The sequence below is a fragment of the Mastomys coucha genome, unplaced genomic scaffold (assembly GCF_008632895.1).
Source record: "Mastomys coucha isolate ucsf_1 unplaced genomic scaffold, UCSF_Mcou_1 pScaffold16, whole genome shotgun sequence".
In the NCBI taxonomy this organism is placed as follows: domain Eukaryota; kingdom Metazoa; phylum Chordata; class Mammalia; order Rodentia; family Muridae; genus Mastomys; species Mastomys coucha.
In genome coordinates this window covers 61,718,210-61,734,218 of record NW_022196898.1, presented here as the reverse complement: position 1 = coordinate 61,734,218, position 16,009 = coordinate 61,718,210, and the positions used below count along the sequence as shown (strand labels likewise).

The 16,009-nt window shown below is 38.8% G+C and overlaps 1 protein-coding gene across 1 annotated transcript in view; it reads right to left on the bottom strand.

The window, feature by feature from the left end:
• Col11a1 (collagen type XI alpha 1 chain) overlaps window positions 1-11,830 on the bottom strand; it is a 189,704-nt gene extending 177,874 nt beyond the window's left edge. Inside the window, exon 1 of the mRNA XM_031375242.1 lies at window positions 11,366-11,830. Coding sequence (XP_031231102.1) covers window positions 11,366-11,468 — 103 coding nt within the window. The 5' untranslated portion in view covers window positions 11,469-11,830. The remainder of the gene's footprint in view (window positions 1-11,365) is intronic.
• Window positions 11,831-16,009: the final 4,179 nt, after the last annotated feature.

The following is a 16,009-nucleotide window of genomic DNA, read 5'->3' as shown; positions in this document are numbered from 1 at the left end:
AAATCCGCCTGCCTCTGCCTCCCAAGTGCTAGGATTAAAGGCGTGCGCCACCACCGCCCGGCTTAGCTCTACATTTTATGGAGAAGAAAATAACGTCTCCATCTTTAACTATTAGCACTTAATTTGTTACATGGGATAGGTATCAGACTCACAGGGGGGAAGTGAGCAAATGAGGAAAAGAATTCATGAGAAAGTTTGCTGTAGCATGAATTGTGGCGTCAAATAAGGAAGATAAGAAACTCCCCCATGAGTAAATGATATTTTGGTTAATTCTGAAAAGTCAGAGAAAACACCCTGCCTGATGTTTTTGCTTAACTGGATTAGAAGCAGCAGGAATGCTTACAAAGAACCTAATGCAAGAACCAACTGAGAATTGTGGAGAAAGGGGATAAAATAAAATCTCCTGCTAAGAGAATAGGAGGACATTCAGAGGTGAGGTCAGAGACATGAGGGTGATGTGTACATTTTATGAAGTGTCCATGGAAACTGAATTTTACTGCAACTGATCTGGAAAACCATTGGTAGTTTACATTCAAGATAAGTGATAGGATCCAAAATTTTTTATGAATATTATCCACACAGTTTTAGTCTCACAGAAAACTAAAGTGAAATCAAGATCTCTCATTCAAGTAGCTTTTTCAAACTACTGAGATTTCAGGGTTGAGAAAAATTCAGGGCCCTGAGGCCCAGCCAGATGGTCATAAAGAAGCATTTGCTATCCTGCAGGTATGAGATGGTGTAATCTGGGATGAAAGATGCATTACTGTGTCAGATTCTGGACACCCTGGGAAGACAGAGCAAACAGTAGTAGGAATGGCTGTATGTGGGCTAGGAGAGAAAATGATCAAAACCAAAAAATGCAAATTCTGAGAGATTTTTTTTTTTGTTTGAACATCACAATTAATTACGTTGCCATGACCTGAGAGATTCAGAAGACTAAAGAGAGGAACGTGTTGTGAAGACAGCAATTCAGTTTAGAGAAGACGAACTTTGGACTAGCTTCAAGGTACTACAAATGGATGAGCAGGCAATCAAGTTTATAAACCTTTAACTAAGGACAGAGGTAGAGGTTAGAAGAAAATGTTAGGAGCTGAGAGTCTTCCAATACTATTCAAAGAAATATTAATTAATAGTATTGTTATTTTAAATAATATTAATATAGCTTCACCTGCAGAAAATCATTAGGACGTAGCAAATGTTTCTAATAAATACTTTGTGCTTTAAGTCAAAATGAGTCTAAAGGTACAATTTTGGGGGCATTTTTTAAAAATCATGTTGTAATTATATGCTCTAATGGGTGCTATAAAATGAGTTATTGAATGGAAAATCTCATGAGATTTAGAAATTGAAGTTACTTGTCTTACAAAGAGGTTTCATAAATATCATGGTACATGTGTTCAAATTACTCACTTATAAAAGAAGATTATTAATTGATATGTTTACATGTCCATTGTAAACATAACTATATGTGAGGTATGATTTCAAAATAGACCTATTACTGTTTAGAACCCTGGGTGGTTTTTTAGTAATCCAGCGATTGTAAAGAAAGCAATGTTCCCCCAATGTTGTGATTGTTTGACTCAATGGTAACAAGCAACTGGCTCATGCCCCATGTGCTGATATCCAATGTTCACTGGCCCTGCAAAAATTAGCAAAGGTTAGAGGGCTCTTTCTAGTTACATTATTCTATGCAGCACACAGAATTATCAAGGAAACATTAAGGAAAGTATATCCTTAAGGGCTTGCGTCTGTACACACTTCCTCAACCCTGTCTCACATCATGTCCTCCCATTACATCTTGTTTTTGCACAGTGCCTGGTTTCAAGGGCTTCCTTTGAAGTCCTTTGTAGTGTCAATTGCTTTTCTGCTTCAGGCTTTTATGTCACATCTCAGAATGGCTTCATTTGATTGTTTGATGCTCAATTGTTATTTCTCAACTGGCTTTTTTTTTCTGTGTTTCTTTGCTCTATTTTTCCACATCTCTATACATGTGCTTCATACCAGGTACCACTACTATTGCTATATATTTATGTATGTATGTATGTATGTATGTATGTGTATTGGTTGATTTCTGCTTTTCCAAGTAGACTGTTGATTCTATGAGGCAGATTGTGATATGTTCTTAGCCACTGCCCTAAGCATATGTCAATCATGGAATATGCACTTATTAAATTAAATGAATCAGCTTAGAGCCTAGCATAGCATGGGTATATAATAGAGATTTATCTTGTATTTGTGAACAAATTGATGGAGTATCTTTGCTTTTAACTATCACTATTGGAGTTACACACATACCCCGTGGTAACACATCCTGGCATACTGTCTGCAACTGTAGCTGTAGCATTTACACACAGAGGTTATACACAGAAATGGAAATAACTTGAATTCTTGATGTTTTGGAGTAGACTTAATCCTCCACCTTCTCATACCATACAAGTTTACATAAACTGAATTGAATGCAGTACAGTGAAGAAATGGATGGGAAGCACATTCTGAGAATGTGTAACAACTATACAATACAGCATTTCTGGTTTATAAAACACAAAGATTATTTATTTCTATGATCTCTATAGCTATCTATAGATGCAAACATATAAACCACATTGGAGTTTCCCAGATTATTTTCAGATTATTCAGTTGTAGCCAACACCTCCACTTCATTCAACAACCCTTCCTCAAATGTCCCTTTCTCCTGTTCCAGGTTCTGTCGGCATGCTTAGTAAAACTAACTGATAGTCAACTTACTGCTTTTAGTACAACTGATATATACAATAGATAGCAATATGTGAATACATATATGTGTGTCTTTCTTCTAAAACTATATGACTGCCTCTCTCTATAAGCTTCTAATATCTTCATTTTATTTGTTAATACCCTTGATCTTTTGTTCCTTGCTTAAATATGACACTTCATAGTTGAATAAGTATAATATATAAATTATTTTTATAATCCAAAGGAAGATTTATTTTATTAAATTGATTACATAGAGGCAAACCACTGTTTCTAATTGCTAGTTAAAAAGCCAATTAATCCTCAATAATATGCAAAAATGAGGGCAGGAATATTTATAACAAATGTTTTTATAGACTGATATGTTTTATTGAAGTTTCCTTTTTATACTCAGGGAGAAAAATTATTCACCACCATCAGAGCAAACACATCACTCCATGTATTCAAGCCAGCTACAGTCACAAAGACAAGAGATACTATCGACAGCTGAAGATGGTCAGAGACATCTTTGGAGAGAATGTAGGGAATGCTTTGTCAAATACTGGAAGCAAGAGCTGACTTATCTGTTACTATAAAATGAATATGTGAATAATGAAGGCCATGTAGGCAGCCAGGATGATAAAGCCCATATCTGTAGTACAGGGACCTAAACTCAATCCTCAGAATCCCCTAAAAAGGCAAGACATGGGGATATGTGCTTATAATCCTAGCACATAAGAGAGAGGTGGAGACAAGTGTATCCCTTGTGGTTCCTGGCCAGCCTAGGCCACTTGGAAAGAGACCCTTGGGTAGGGGTTCAAGGAAGAGATGGCTGTAGCCTTGGGAATATAGCTTAGGATGTACCCCCATTCACAGACAGACACAAACAACAAAAAGAAAAGAAATGTTGATGTGGTAATCCACACCTTTAATCACAGCAATTGTTAGACAAAGCCAAGTGCATGTCTGTGAGTTGGAGACCAGCCCTATCTACAACTTAGTACATGGCAAGACCCTGGCTCCTAAAAGAAGGAAAGAAGGAAGGGAGGGAGGGAGGGGTGGCAGATAGAGGGGGTGGGAGAAACAATGGGATGAAAATAAAGAGATAAGAGAGGATGGGGGATAGAGAAAGAAGGATGAGGCAGGGAAGAGGTGGAAGAGGAGGAAGAAGAAGAGAAGGAGGAATGTAGTTATTGCTGATATTATTACATGAAAAAGTCCTTTCACTTCACATGACTAACTTAACTAAATTTTTATCTTATTCCTGTCTTCTGGATGATGGAAGAAGATAACTACAAACCAAATTATGAATATATACAGACTATCTGTCATCATGATAGCAACAGGAACACAAATAAAGTGTATCTGTTTTTATTTGTACAGAAAACTTGTGGAAGAAAATTGACATATGAGGAATTTCAAAATAATGATAGTGTTTCAATTTTTGTTATCCCTTTGTCTTTTTCTGTATTCCTCAGGTTGATTACATTCAAAGGATCTTTTTATTTTTCATAATCTGGGTTGACACTTGTACACTGGAGGTAATGAACCAATTTACAGTCATCAACTCCTGAAAATGACTTGTTGCTTGTTTCTGTATATTAGAAGTAACAATCACTGAGGACCACTGTTAGCTGAGTAAGCCAGTCAGATCATGAATCTACCAGATATAAAATTAGTGAGAGTCAAAATAACACTCAACAGCTTCCAAGAGCAATCGTTTTACGTTGCTTTGTGACTTAAGTTTGTACAAAAGTAAAAGCACTAGACTTTTACTATTAAACTTAATTGTAGGCCAAGAAGTAATATGAATGGTAAAACTGTAGTTTAGCAAGACCCCTGTTTAGTTCCCTTTAGAAGCTCTCAAGGCATTTATACAATTGACATGTTGTAAGATTTGCACATTAATTTTAGGTATTAGTGTGCCACAATCATAAGATAAACCAAGGGTTTATGAAAAAATGGAAAATATCCATTGAAGTAGGGAAGACCAATGCTAAGACTCTGTCTGATACAAGACCATGTATGACCCTTGAATAGACGGTGTATAGTTATTTTCTGTTTACCAGTTACCTCACAGATAGTCGGGGGTCTTTTATGTCAGTTTATTCCTGAGAAATGGATCACAATGAAGGAAAACTCTGTATAACGTATACAGAACGCAGCCTGGTATATACCTAGCAAGTACACAGTGTTAACTGGCCAGAAGATATGAAGAAAAGTTTTGGGGATCTGTGATATTTGAGTTAAAGCTTGAGACATAAAGTATGAGTGTATCTGTGATGAATAAGAAGAAAACAAATAATTTAGGGAACCGGATCCAAAATCTGGAGAATAGAGACAAGAGCAGTTACCCTGGCCTAAATGAAGGGTAGTGAGGGTGTGACTGGAAGGGTGATAAAAGATCTCTCATAGGCTGGACACACAGGGTTGCTCTATACCACACTTCGTCATTCGGATAGTAACTTTAGTTATCAGTGAAAATAAAGCACCATCAACATTTCAAAGGAATTACTATGACAGTAGACTCTGCTCAAAAAGACAAGCACCAGTTCTATTGTTTTCCTCCAGAGGCTAAAACCACCAGGTATGAAAATGCAGTAGAGTTCCTAAAGAGCCTTGTCCAAGACTGCAACTAGGGCTCTTTTTGGCAGTCGCTCTTTCAGGAAGTTGTATGTGAAATCACAAAGAGGAAGCAAAGCCAACCTGCACATGCCTTCTAGGGTTCACTCTCTGAAGCCCGGATGTCAGTTTACCAGTGAGACAGAGGAAGGAAGCCTCTTACTGATATTCTATGAGCTCAGGTTCTGTGAATAGGGACCTTCATTTGCGGAACAGTCCCAGGGCCATTCAAGAGCAATTAAATTTGGTTAAAATGAGAAAGAAATGCTTTTTAAGGGGGTTGGGGGGGAGAAAAGAAAAGAGTGGGGTTTGAGGGGGATCGCATAAGTAGATCGTGCTAGGGCACTTTTACACAGGTTTGTTTAGTTCTCATTTGTCAAGCTGTATTTAAGGTGCTCTCTTACTCTGAAATCCGATAACCTTTCTTTTCTCCGAGTTCTTTCTGCTAAACTAATAGCACTGTCTCTAATTCCACACGCAGCAAGCAATGAGTTTGTTTTACCAGATAACAGTAGGTCTGGTGATCAGCCAATGTCTAAAGAGCCATTAGCCAAGTCAATAGGAACGCCAGAGACTGCAACTGATCGATAGATACTACCCTCTAAATCACTTGAAAAATCATCATCACATCTTCTCTGCAAGCTAGCATTATTCATGTTCTCCTGACACAACTGAAAATTAGAGAATAATTTTCAAAAGAAACCTCTTACCCCCTACAAATCCAACCATGTTATGATTGAGAAAGGAGAAGTGAATGTCCTAGATGCATTCTAATAATATATAATTTGAAAATGCTAAGAAAACAGGGCCAGCAAGCCAGACAGGAGAAGGAGGGAAGGAGGGAAGAAGACAGGGAGGGCTAAAGTTGCCTCTTTCCACTGAGGCCTAGGTCACATTTCTCCAGCATTAAATGAGGAAGTGAAGGTAGGAATGCAGGACAGCCCTCAGTTTGAATTCTTAATGGTTACATCAACTGTTCTTAATTACTTCTCCAAAGGCGACTGGCAGAAGAAGAGTGTGCTTTCAAGACAATACAAGTCTGCCTGAGAAGTAGCTAAAAATAAATCATTCAAAATTATTTAGAGTTAAGAATAAAACTCATTAGGCGCAAGCCTCATATACCTAAGTACTGTTAAATGATATTACAAGAACTCCTGATGAACCATTTCACAGTAGCTGCCTCGGGTCCCTAGGAACATTGATTCCTGAAAAACCAGACAACCCTTCATTCAGAAGACATGCTAGCCCTTGAAGATAGTACTTCTTGAAATTAATGTTGCAATACAAAAAGACATATTCGTTTCTTACTTGCTAATAATTACTCATGGGATACTGTAAGTACACAGTACAGCAGACGTCATGGCCACCCATGCAAACTGAGTCCTTCCATAATTAACTGCACAGTTATTCCAAATTTAAAGGCTTTTTCTGTAGTTGCAAATATTTTAGCAATCCAGAATAAAGACGTTCATTTGAATATTAGCTACTATATTCTCTCACTTTTTTAAAGTCAACTATATATTTAGAAAATGATTAACTTATATGAAAGTGCAATGTAATGATTCTTACACATAAATAAAAGCTTTATAATATGATAAATTATGATATATATATCATATGATTAGAATTGGTACAAAAAGAGCAGAAATAGCATATTTTCATTTGATTATATGTGTGTATATATGTTACACATATATACATACACATAAATATGTAATATAATATCGTTGAGTTTTTAAATTTTGAAATTGTGTTTTGTATTACTATTACTTTTATTATTATCACTAAACACTATGTCTTCAACCAGCAATAACTGTACACAAAAAGTTTTTAGCAACCCTTTCTACTCCAATGCTGGTAATCTGATGTTCACTTCATTGGGTCTAATAGCAATATGTACATGACCAAATAATGAGACATTGACTTTCTCCAAACTTAGAAAATTGAAATTTTAAAATGCATGCATTCTACCTGATTTTCTTACATTATCATATCAAGTACCTTCTAGCTAATCAATACCCCAGCACATCACATTAACTCAGCCATGGCATCAAGTCCAGATGTATATAAGAGAAATGCATATCAATATTATATAGTTTCATTCTACACATGCAGAAAATCTTTTACGATGTTTAATGCTCCTTATGAGAAGGATTATTTAAAAAGCACCATTTTGTGCATCTGTTTACTCTTGAGTAAAATGCAAAAGGACGACTGATTAGCATTTACTGAGAATTCGAACCCTAGAATTCTCAGGAGAGAAATTTTATCTGAGCACTTTTTACTCCTTTAAATAAGTCAGCCTGTCAAATAATACTCTTAAATTAGTTTTTAAATCCACCATATTAACATGAGTAAAATCTGTTTCAGGAAAAAAAAATTAGAAACTAAATTCCATGCGCCTCATACAAAACATTTACCTTGTTGTGTTTTAAGAATAATTTCAACAATGTTGCCCCCTTTATTTTAGTCACAAGTTCAGGAAAATAAGGAACCAAAAAATCAAACAGTTAAGCAATCATGCTGCGTTTTTACATATATTTATCATTTCTACTTAATCTTGTTTCAGACTGTTGTAAATTACACATTATGATACTAAACCAAATGGGCAGTAGATGAGAGAATCCTTGTTAGCTAAATAAATACACAGCACCCCAACAAATCCTTGATATATAATCCATGCGTAAAAGGTTCCGCTCCTGAGCTCTTACATTTTATTAAAAGACACAATATTAATTATTCTGCTAAGTACAGCACTTATTAGCAAGAACATGCCTGCTGTTTTAGTTATTCTAACTAAAGAAGCACAGAGACAGGCCTGAGTTCCTCACATGTTGAGTCAGCACACTCTGGGAGCCAGCACCATTTCACCTGCTGATCCCGGGCACTCAAAACAGCACTTGGGCAGCACTGGCTACTCACTGCTGGCAAGCCATTAAGATTGCTCTTAGAACGGATCAACAGGTCCAAGACACACTTGGCTTAACAGGTAGAGGCAGAAGGCCATTCTAATTAGTTTTTCTTTTTGTTTTTGTTTTTGTTTTTTTTTTTTAGTTCAACTAGGTATGACCGGTCACATACTAAACTTTAGCCAAGTTTTTTGAGACTGTGATTTCAAACTGTATTTTAACACAGGCATAAGTTGGTCACATGTAACTTTTACATGGATCCCAGGACCTATTTATAGTAAGTTATGAACTAATTATGCACACATTTAATCTCTGAATTCCTGAGGTGAAGCATAGGCAAATATATCAAACATCAAACAATAGTTAACGTCAATGAATACCCATTAAATAACAGCATTTCTCAGCCTCTCCTCCCTCTTCCTCTCCCTCTCTCTCTCTCTCTTTCTCTCTCTCTCCTTCCCTGTGTGTGTGTATGTATGTATGTATGTATGCATGTATGTGTGTGTTCATGTGATTGTATGTGAAACCATAGTAGAGACTGTGTGTTGGAGACTTTCAAGTTACTTTAGATTTTCAAAGTCAAATAATATGTGAAATCAATTTCATTAATCCATTCTCTTCCCCCCCAAATCCCCACAAAACATTTTTGTATGTATTGTTTTATAGAGTCTAACTTTATTATGAAAAAATTATAAGACATTTTATAAAGTTTATAATAGTGTTTTAATTTTATATGACAATCAAACCCTTTTAAACTTTCTTCTGTTTAAGCCACTGAAGCACACGCACACACCTTAGGGAAACCAATTAAGTCAGTATAATATTATAATAAGATACCTGCATTTAGAAAGCCATGTTAAATTTTACTCAGCCCTTTAGCTACCATCCTAAATGGTAGAGACAAAGTTAGTTTCTCCTGTGGTGATTGGGGATTTGAGAAGGTGTTTTCCTTTTAAGCATTTATTTATTATTATTTCTTTTGTGAATTTTAATTGGTTTAAAGAATGAACATCTACAAGATTGAATTAGTTTAGAAAAAAGTAGTTTTCCACTATTAGCGAGTACCTGCCAACTTCATAGAAATAAACACCCAAACCTTGCCATGAAGCTGTCTAATGGCTTCTACTATTTTCAAAATACTTCATTAGAAATAACATGGCCTTGTGCTTCACTTTTTCTCATACTCTTTAGTTTTCTACAATAGGAAACATAATCTTATGCAATGTATTCGACGTAGTACTGACATATTTGCTAAAAAGTGTTTCAGATGTGTTGTCAAGAGTGCACATAGAAAATTAGAGCCTAAAAACATAGAAATTTGATTGACTTGAAACCCCCAATATGGAAAAGAAAAGAAAATATCTCAAGGCAGAAAAGGCATTCAGGTAACCTATATATGGGTAATCACTGCGAAATGTCTCTGATTCTGAACTTTTAAATAACTGTCACTAGGATATTCACGTCTACACGTGTGTGTGGACAAGCTGGGATAAAGCAGCAATCTATTCTTCCTTAGGCAAGTGACATTTTTCAGTATCAATAGAAGTCTATTCCTTTGCTACAGAGAACCAGCAGAGGGCAGAACTGCTGACCAAACTGCCCAACCCAACAGGCGACAGAATACCAAAAAGTTAAACTGCCAATTGAGATAGTCTGCTTCCAAAGATGCTTATATTTATCCTTGAAGAAGTTGAAATGAATCAAAGTAGCCCGAATCACTACAAAATTCTAATTAAGCCCCACTGTGGCCTAGGGTCACCAGAGCTCATCACAGGATGAATGAGAAGCTGCCTGTTCCTGAGGTGTGTGCAGTCCCTAACCATCAGAACCAAAGTTAGGGCTGCCCACCCCCCAACCCCATGAAGTGCTAACTGTTTAGGGAGCACTTAGATATGGGCAACAAGACCAAAGGCCAGGCTCAGGTTTCTACTAAACCTGTGCTTTCAGAGTTGGGTTGGCATTTCCAACCCCCATTCTCTCCTCTCCTCCCTATTCCCCAGATTCTCTCGGCAGTCCTGACAAAGCTTGTTTTCTACTGTGAATTGCTCCGGCTCACCAACTCAAAGGGCTTTCTCCTGCCAGCCGAGTCTACAGCACCTAAGGGACCGCTGCAGCCAGATGCCTTTTTGGGAAAGGGCGGGGGCGGGGGAGGGAGGAGGCAAAGAGGAGGGAGGAGTGAAGTCGCTCTCCCTCCTCCGGTACTGACAGAGCTACAGTCAGCTACACAGGTCTGGCCATTCAATATTTGGTAGTGCCACGTAGGAACTTTTCCTTACCTTCCTCCTCCCATCCCAGGCCCCCTCCTCTTCCTCCCAATCTCTAGTCGTCCGCCCCCACCCCCCACCTCATTTGCTTGGAGACTTTCATCACCCTTCAAGAGAGTTGTATGTCCAACCTGCAAGAAGAAGCTGTTTGAGGGGGGCAAGGGACGAATGAGGAGAGGAGAAGGGGGCTATTTATCAAGGGAAACTGCCCCCCATCCTGTCCCAGCACTCCTGAACTCCACTTTATTGTCTGTGAAATGTGTTCCACTGAGAAGCATTTCAAAATGCCACACACAAAGTGCTCTCAATCTTCTTAGCTTCATCCCCCTGATTTCTCTTATATCCCCCAAAGTAAAAACAGCCCGTTTTTCACTCCCTTGCAGACAAAGAAGTTTATCACAGTTCACTTTATACTCTTTCTCAGCATTTTCTCCTCAGTTCACCCTTCAAAAGATAGCTAGCTCCTTTAGAACCCGAAGAAACCCAAAGATTGGTTCAAAAGACAGAGGACTCTGAGTGAAGACTGTTCTTGAAACAAAAGCTTTGTACTACTGCCTTCCTGTTCAAGGTAATATTTTTTTTTCCTTTTTGCAAAGAAAATGAAAAGGGACGACGGGCTTTTTCTGCCTGCTGGGTGCCTGACAGATCTTTTAATCCTACCACCTACCTCCTTGCCCATTACTGTCCCACCTACATCAATCTAGCTGTCTCTCCAGTTTCTACTCTTTAACCAGGTAGCAGCTACAGTCTGGATTTTAGTGAAGTGGGGAGACGACAATGGGGAAGGGCACAAAAAAAAAAAAGAAGAAGAAAGCCGGGTGGCAATGTCCCAGCTCCCCAAACTTTTTTTTTCCTCCTTACCTCCTCTGACCTCTCTGGCTTGGAAGAGAAAAGTCAAGGCGAGGGTTGAGATGGTGAGATCCCAGATCCACCGTTTCGTTTTCCACCTGGACCAGGGCTCCATCTCCAAGCCCGGCGCTCACGACTGGGAGCCCACGAAATTTCCACTGCAGACCAACTTTGTCCCTTCCAAGGTGTCCCCTACGTTTGCTACACAGCCATCCGGAAGGGAAAGGGAGTAAAAAAAAAAAAAAAAGTCAAAGGGCTCTATTTTTTTTTTTCAATTGGATGGTTTGCTTCCTTCCTGTCTCTCGCCCCCTCCTCTCCCTCTGGGGTGGCCCGCAGAAGACTGCGACCCTGAGACCCGTCCTACGCCTGACCCTGCCTTCAGACTGAGGGCAGATGAAGGGTTTCAAGAAAAAAAGCTGAAAGCACTGAGCACCCCTAAAGGCTTCATGCTGTGGGTGGGCTGGACAAGAGGCTTGCGTAGCCCCCTCCCCCGCCCACTCCCCCCGCCTCCCGGGTACCCACGAAACTGACAAGTCGACTGAAGGTCATACCCAATCACAGGCCTCCCCGCAGCCTTAAGCCCGCCCAGTCTCTCCCTGGAGGATCCAGACTTCTGCAGGTCCAGCCCACCAGCCACCCGGCTTCTCCCCTCTCCTCTCCCCTTCCCAAATCCCCGAAAAGAAATGGGAGGGAGTTAGGCGGGACCAATGCTGAGCTCCTGCACTTCGGGAATGAAAGGAATTGCAGGACGGCCCGGGAGCACCGGGGATGTTCAAGTAGCTTCTGTATTCAATAAAAACCAAGTACTTGCACCGGTCTGGGAGCCCCTCTTTCTTCGGAGGGAGGAGGGGAAAGAGGGGAGAAGGCCAGCATTTCACTGGCCCGAAGGCTGGAGTCCTGGACTGGCAGCGGTAACCTTATCCTTCTCCAAAAAACCTTGCTTCCAAAGGCAGCGGTGGGACCAGGAACCAGTGGACTTTATGCTGCCTACTCTCAAAAGTATTTTACTTATATTTTTAACCAGAGGCTAACGAAGGTGGCATGAAAGAACTCTAAGGATCAAAATCCTCATCTTGTAGGTAAAATCTAGTTGGACGAGCTGAAAGTTAAGCTTCTCAAAGGCTGCCCAGTACTCACTGACTGGCTTGCCTGTGAGAAAAGGGGAGAGCGCAAGAACCCATAGCAGCAGAAACTAAGGGATCAGTCATGTGTTTTTCAGCAAATCCTGATACTGGATGAAAGGGGAAAGGTTGGAATAGAGGACAGGAAAGCTACCTGCAGAACTCTCCCACCAGTAGAGGTCAATTTCTTTACTGGGCCTGGCCCTGAGCCTTAGGACTGAAAACCTGGTCACTCCACAAGGAAAGCCTAAGAAGAGGAACATGGTTCTAAGAAACCCATCTTCTCCTCAGTGTACCTCTCTTAAATCTATACATTAGATTCCCTGGTCAGTTTTTCCCGTATTTGAATTACTCCATCCTCTTGGTTGGTCTTTTGTGGTTTTAATAAATTTCCAACAGTGAGTGCCATGTCCAACGTCCAGCAATGAACAGAAGTAGGAAGTGTCCAATGGTACTAGCGTGCATTAGCCACTCCATAGAGTGCTTTTTTTTTTTTGCTGACACAGAGACTAGAAGCCAGGACTTTTTGTGAATATTTAAGTCATATCAACGCTTAAGGGTTTTCAATTAAGCTATCAAGCATGCATGTTCAAGTCTTTATTTGACACTAAGCTTTAAACCACGGAGTCTTTTTTTAAATGATCCGTTAAAATATGACTAATTGGACTATAAAAAATGTTTTCATATGGTTTGATACTTGGCAAACTAGCTGGAATTGATAAAAATCAGAAGTAGAACCTATTAAAGGCAACTAGAAATGTTTCTATATAAAAGTTATTCTCTGCACCAAAGAACCATTTCCTAATCATGAAGTTTCTTTGAGATCACAGTTTGAAACACAAACAAACAAACAAATAAAAAGAGCTACTTATTTCTTGAAATGAGGCCAGCAGAATGTTGAGATGCCATTTATAAGAGAAATAGGGTCAACTAGAACTTCAAATCATAACCTCAATCTACTAACATATTTTACCAATATAGTTTATCAATATATTGCATTTGAACCTGGAACATCTAAATACAAATTAAAGATCTTGCATGAGAAATGTAAGTAATTCAACACCTTTGTTATGCCTCATACTTTCCGATGAAAATTTTGTATGTATTTGTGGTTTCTCTTATACTTGCCTTTTCTGCCCAATTCTCTTTGCATGTAAAAACTCCTTTTCTAGCTCTTCACTTAAACATAAAATAGTGAAATGAATACATATTAATTTAGGAATAGTTACCTGTGAGCTGGCCAGTTACAGAGCTCACAGCAACATATCTCGTGTTCTAAATTCTTTTCCCCTCACTCTCCTGTGTACTGAGCGCTCCATGGCATACATGGTCCTATTCTAGGTGAGAGGGATCCAGGCACTGCCTTCTTCTCACATCTCAGACCTCATTGCTTGTGAAAGGGTTCTTTCAGGCAAAATGTCTTGAGTGAATAGAGTTATTGCTGTCTTATGCGTCTGTACTCTGTGGTCTGAATTCCTCTGGCCTTTACCCAACTAGGCATAACCTGGGTCTGAATTAATGCCTCTGGAAGGAAGCATACTGAAATCCCAGTGAGGTGTAATTATGTCTAACCTCTCTACCCTGTAGCTGACCGCCAGATGGTGTGTCTCTCAGAAACCTGTCATAGACTTTCAGATGAACTGAATGAAAGAATGAATAAAAGGAGCAAACTGGGGAAAGCCCAGTCGAGGGATCCATCCAAGCTGCCTTCAGCTTCACTCTGGGGAACGTCCAGCAGTCCAGTAGAGTTATTTCCTGGGTGACCTTTCATCCTGACACTGCTAATTGTTTATACAAACATTCAAAATGTAATAGAATGTGACAGTTTCACTGATGCAAGGTTTGAAGCACAGTTAGTAATATACTTTCATATTGTGATAATGAAAAAATATTGAGGGCATGTTGTCAACTGTGCAGTACATTTTGATATGTAAGTCTCATAAAAACCATGTAAAACCAGATAAAGAATAACTGCTTTCTCTACAGGGATATTTAAATAATTAATTTGTATTGCTTTGGTTCAAGAGAACCAAGATAGCAATTTTAATTATGGATTAACAATCAGATAAAGAAATTGAGTGTCTTAGTTAATCTTCAGAACGTGTGGATCTTTATTAAATATTGGGGAAAAGCCACAGCTCCTCCTTAATGTCCTCACAAATTCTAGGAATCAAGGAATCCCTGCTTCAGAGCCAAAGTTTCATGTGAACAGAGCTCAATAACCACACAAACACTGAAGATACAGTATCCAATATCAGTGTCTTAATGCACACAGCGTTAGATCAGAGGTAGAGAGAGCTGTTCAATAATCCTTAAATTGCAATCCGTAGAATTAAGGGAAAGAAGCTGATGCTACAAAAAGTATGTCATCTTTTAAAACTTTTGGCATGCATTCTCCTTTTCCCATGGTCCTGTGTCAAGCTGCCTCCTTTTTCTTCCTGCAGTGTTGGGGACAGAACCAAGCACCTTGTGTATGGTACAAAGATTGTACTCCCAAACTATATTTCTATATCTGCTCTACCTTCCTACTTTTAATAATAGGTTAATAGGTACACACACACACACACACAGAGAGAGAGAGAGAGAGAGAGAGAGAGAGAGAGAGAGGGAGAGTCATATCAGGAAAGAAATAAAAACTGCAGTTTTACCATATTTTGATATACTAGTTACTAAGAGAAGACTTGAACTTTTCAGAACTATTTTTTAAACTGTTTTTAATCTGGCCTTTCTCTTAGAAAATCTCATGGTGAAACTTTCATATTATTTTCTAGACTTCAGGTCATTTATTTTGAGGAAAGACTAAAAAAGTAGTTTGACATTCACTTTATAGTTTTCCTCTTACATAAGTGGAAGAAATTAGTCTCTTTAAATGTGTAGTTAGTTCCTCTTCCCTCACAGATGGGTCATTGTCTTGTAGAAAGTGGGAGCTGAAAGAGGCCAGTGGTGTTTATTTCTATAGCATAACCACACCCACAAGAACTCACAAAGACAACTGAGTATTGTGTTGGTAGTTTTACTATACAATCATTTACAGAACTTCAAAGGAACTCAAATTTAGGTCAATTTCCATCAGAATTTTCCTATAAACAGTTTACATTTGCAACATTGAAGGAGCCAATTGAGAGAGATTGCAGGTCCACACTGTCAGAAAGGGTCTAAAATCAAGGAAGGGTAAGTGAATCCTCAAAAAGCAAAGGGTTTGATGGTCTACATTTATACATTTCAACTCCTTAATATTTTTTATTATTTAAGTCCCTTTAGTGGGGCTGAACGTATGTTTCAGCACTTGCTGCTCTTCCAAAGAACTAAAGTTCAATTCTCAACACCATTATGAGGTGACCAAAACCAGATATAACTCCTGCTACGGATATGAGGCCCTCTTGTGACATTTCTACACACACACACACACACACACACACACACACACACACACACACACACAAGACCATATACACACTGTATTCATTGGAAGGTAAGAGAATTCTGTTTCCTAGATTTACAATCAACAATAGAAGGAAAGAAAATTCCTCAGGCT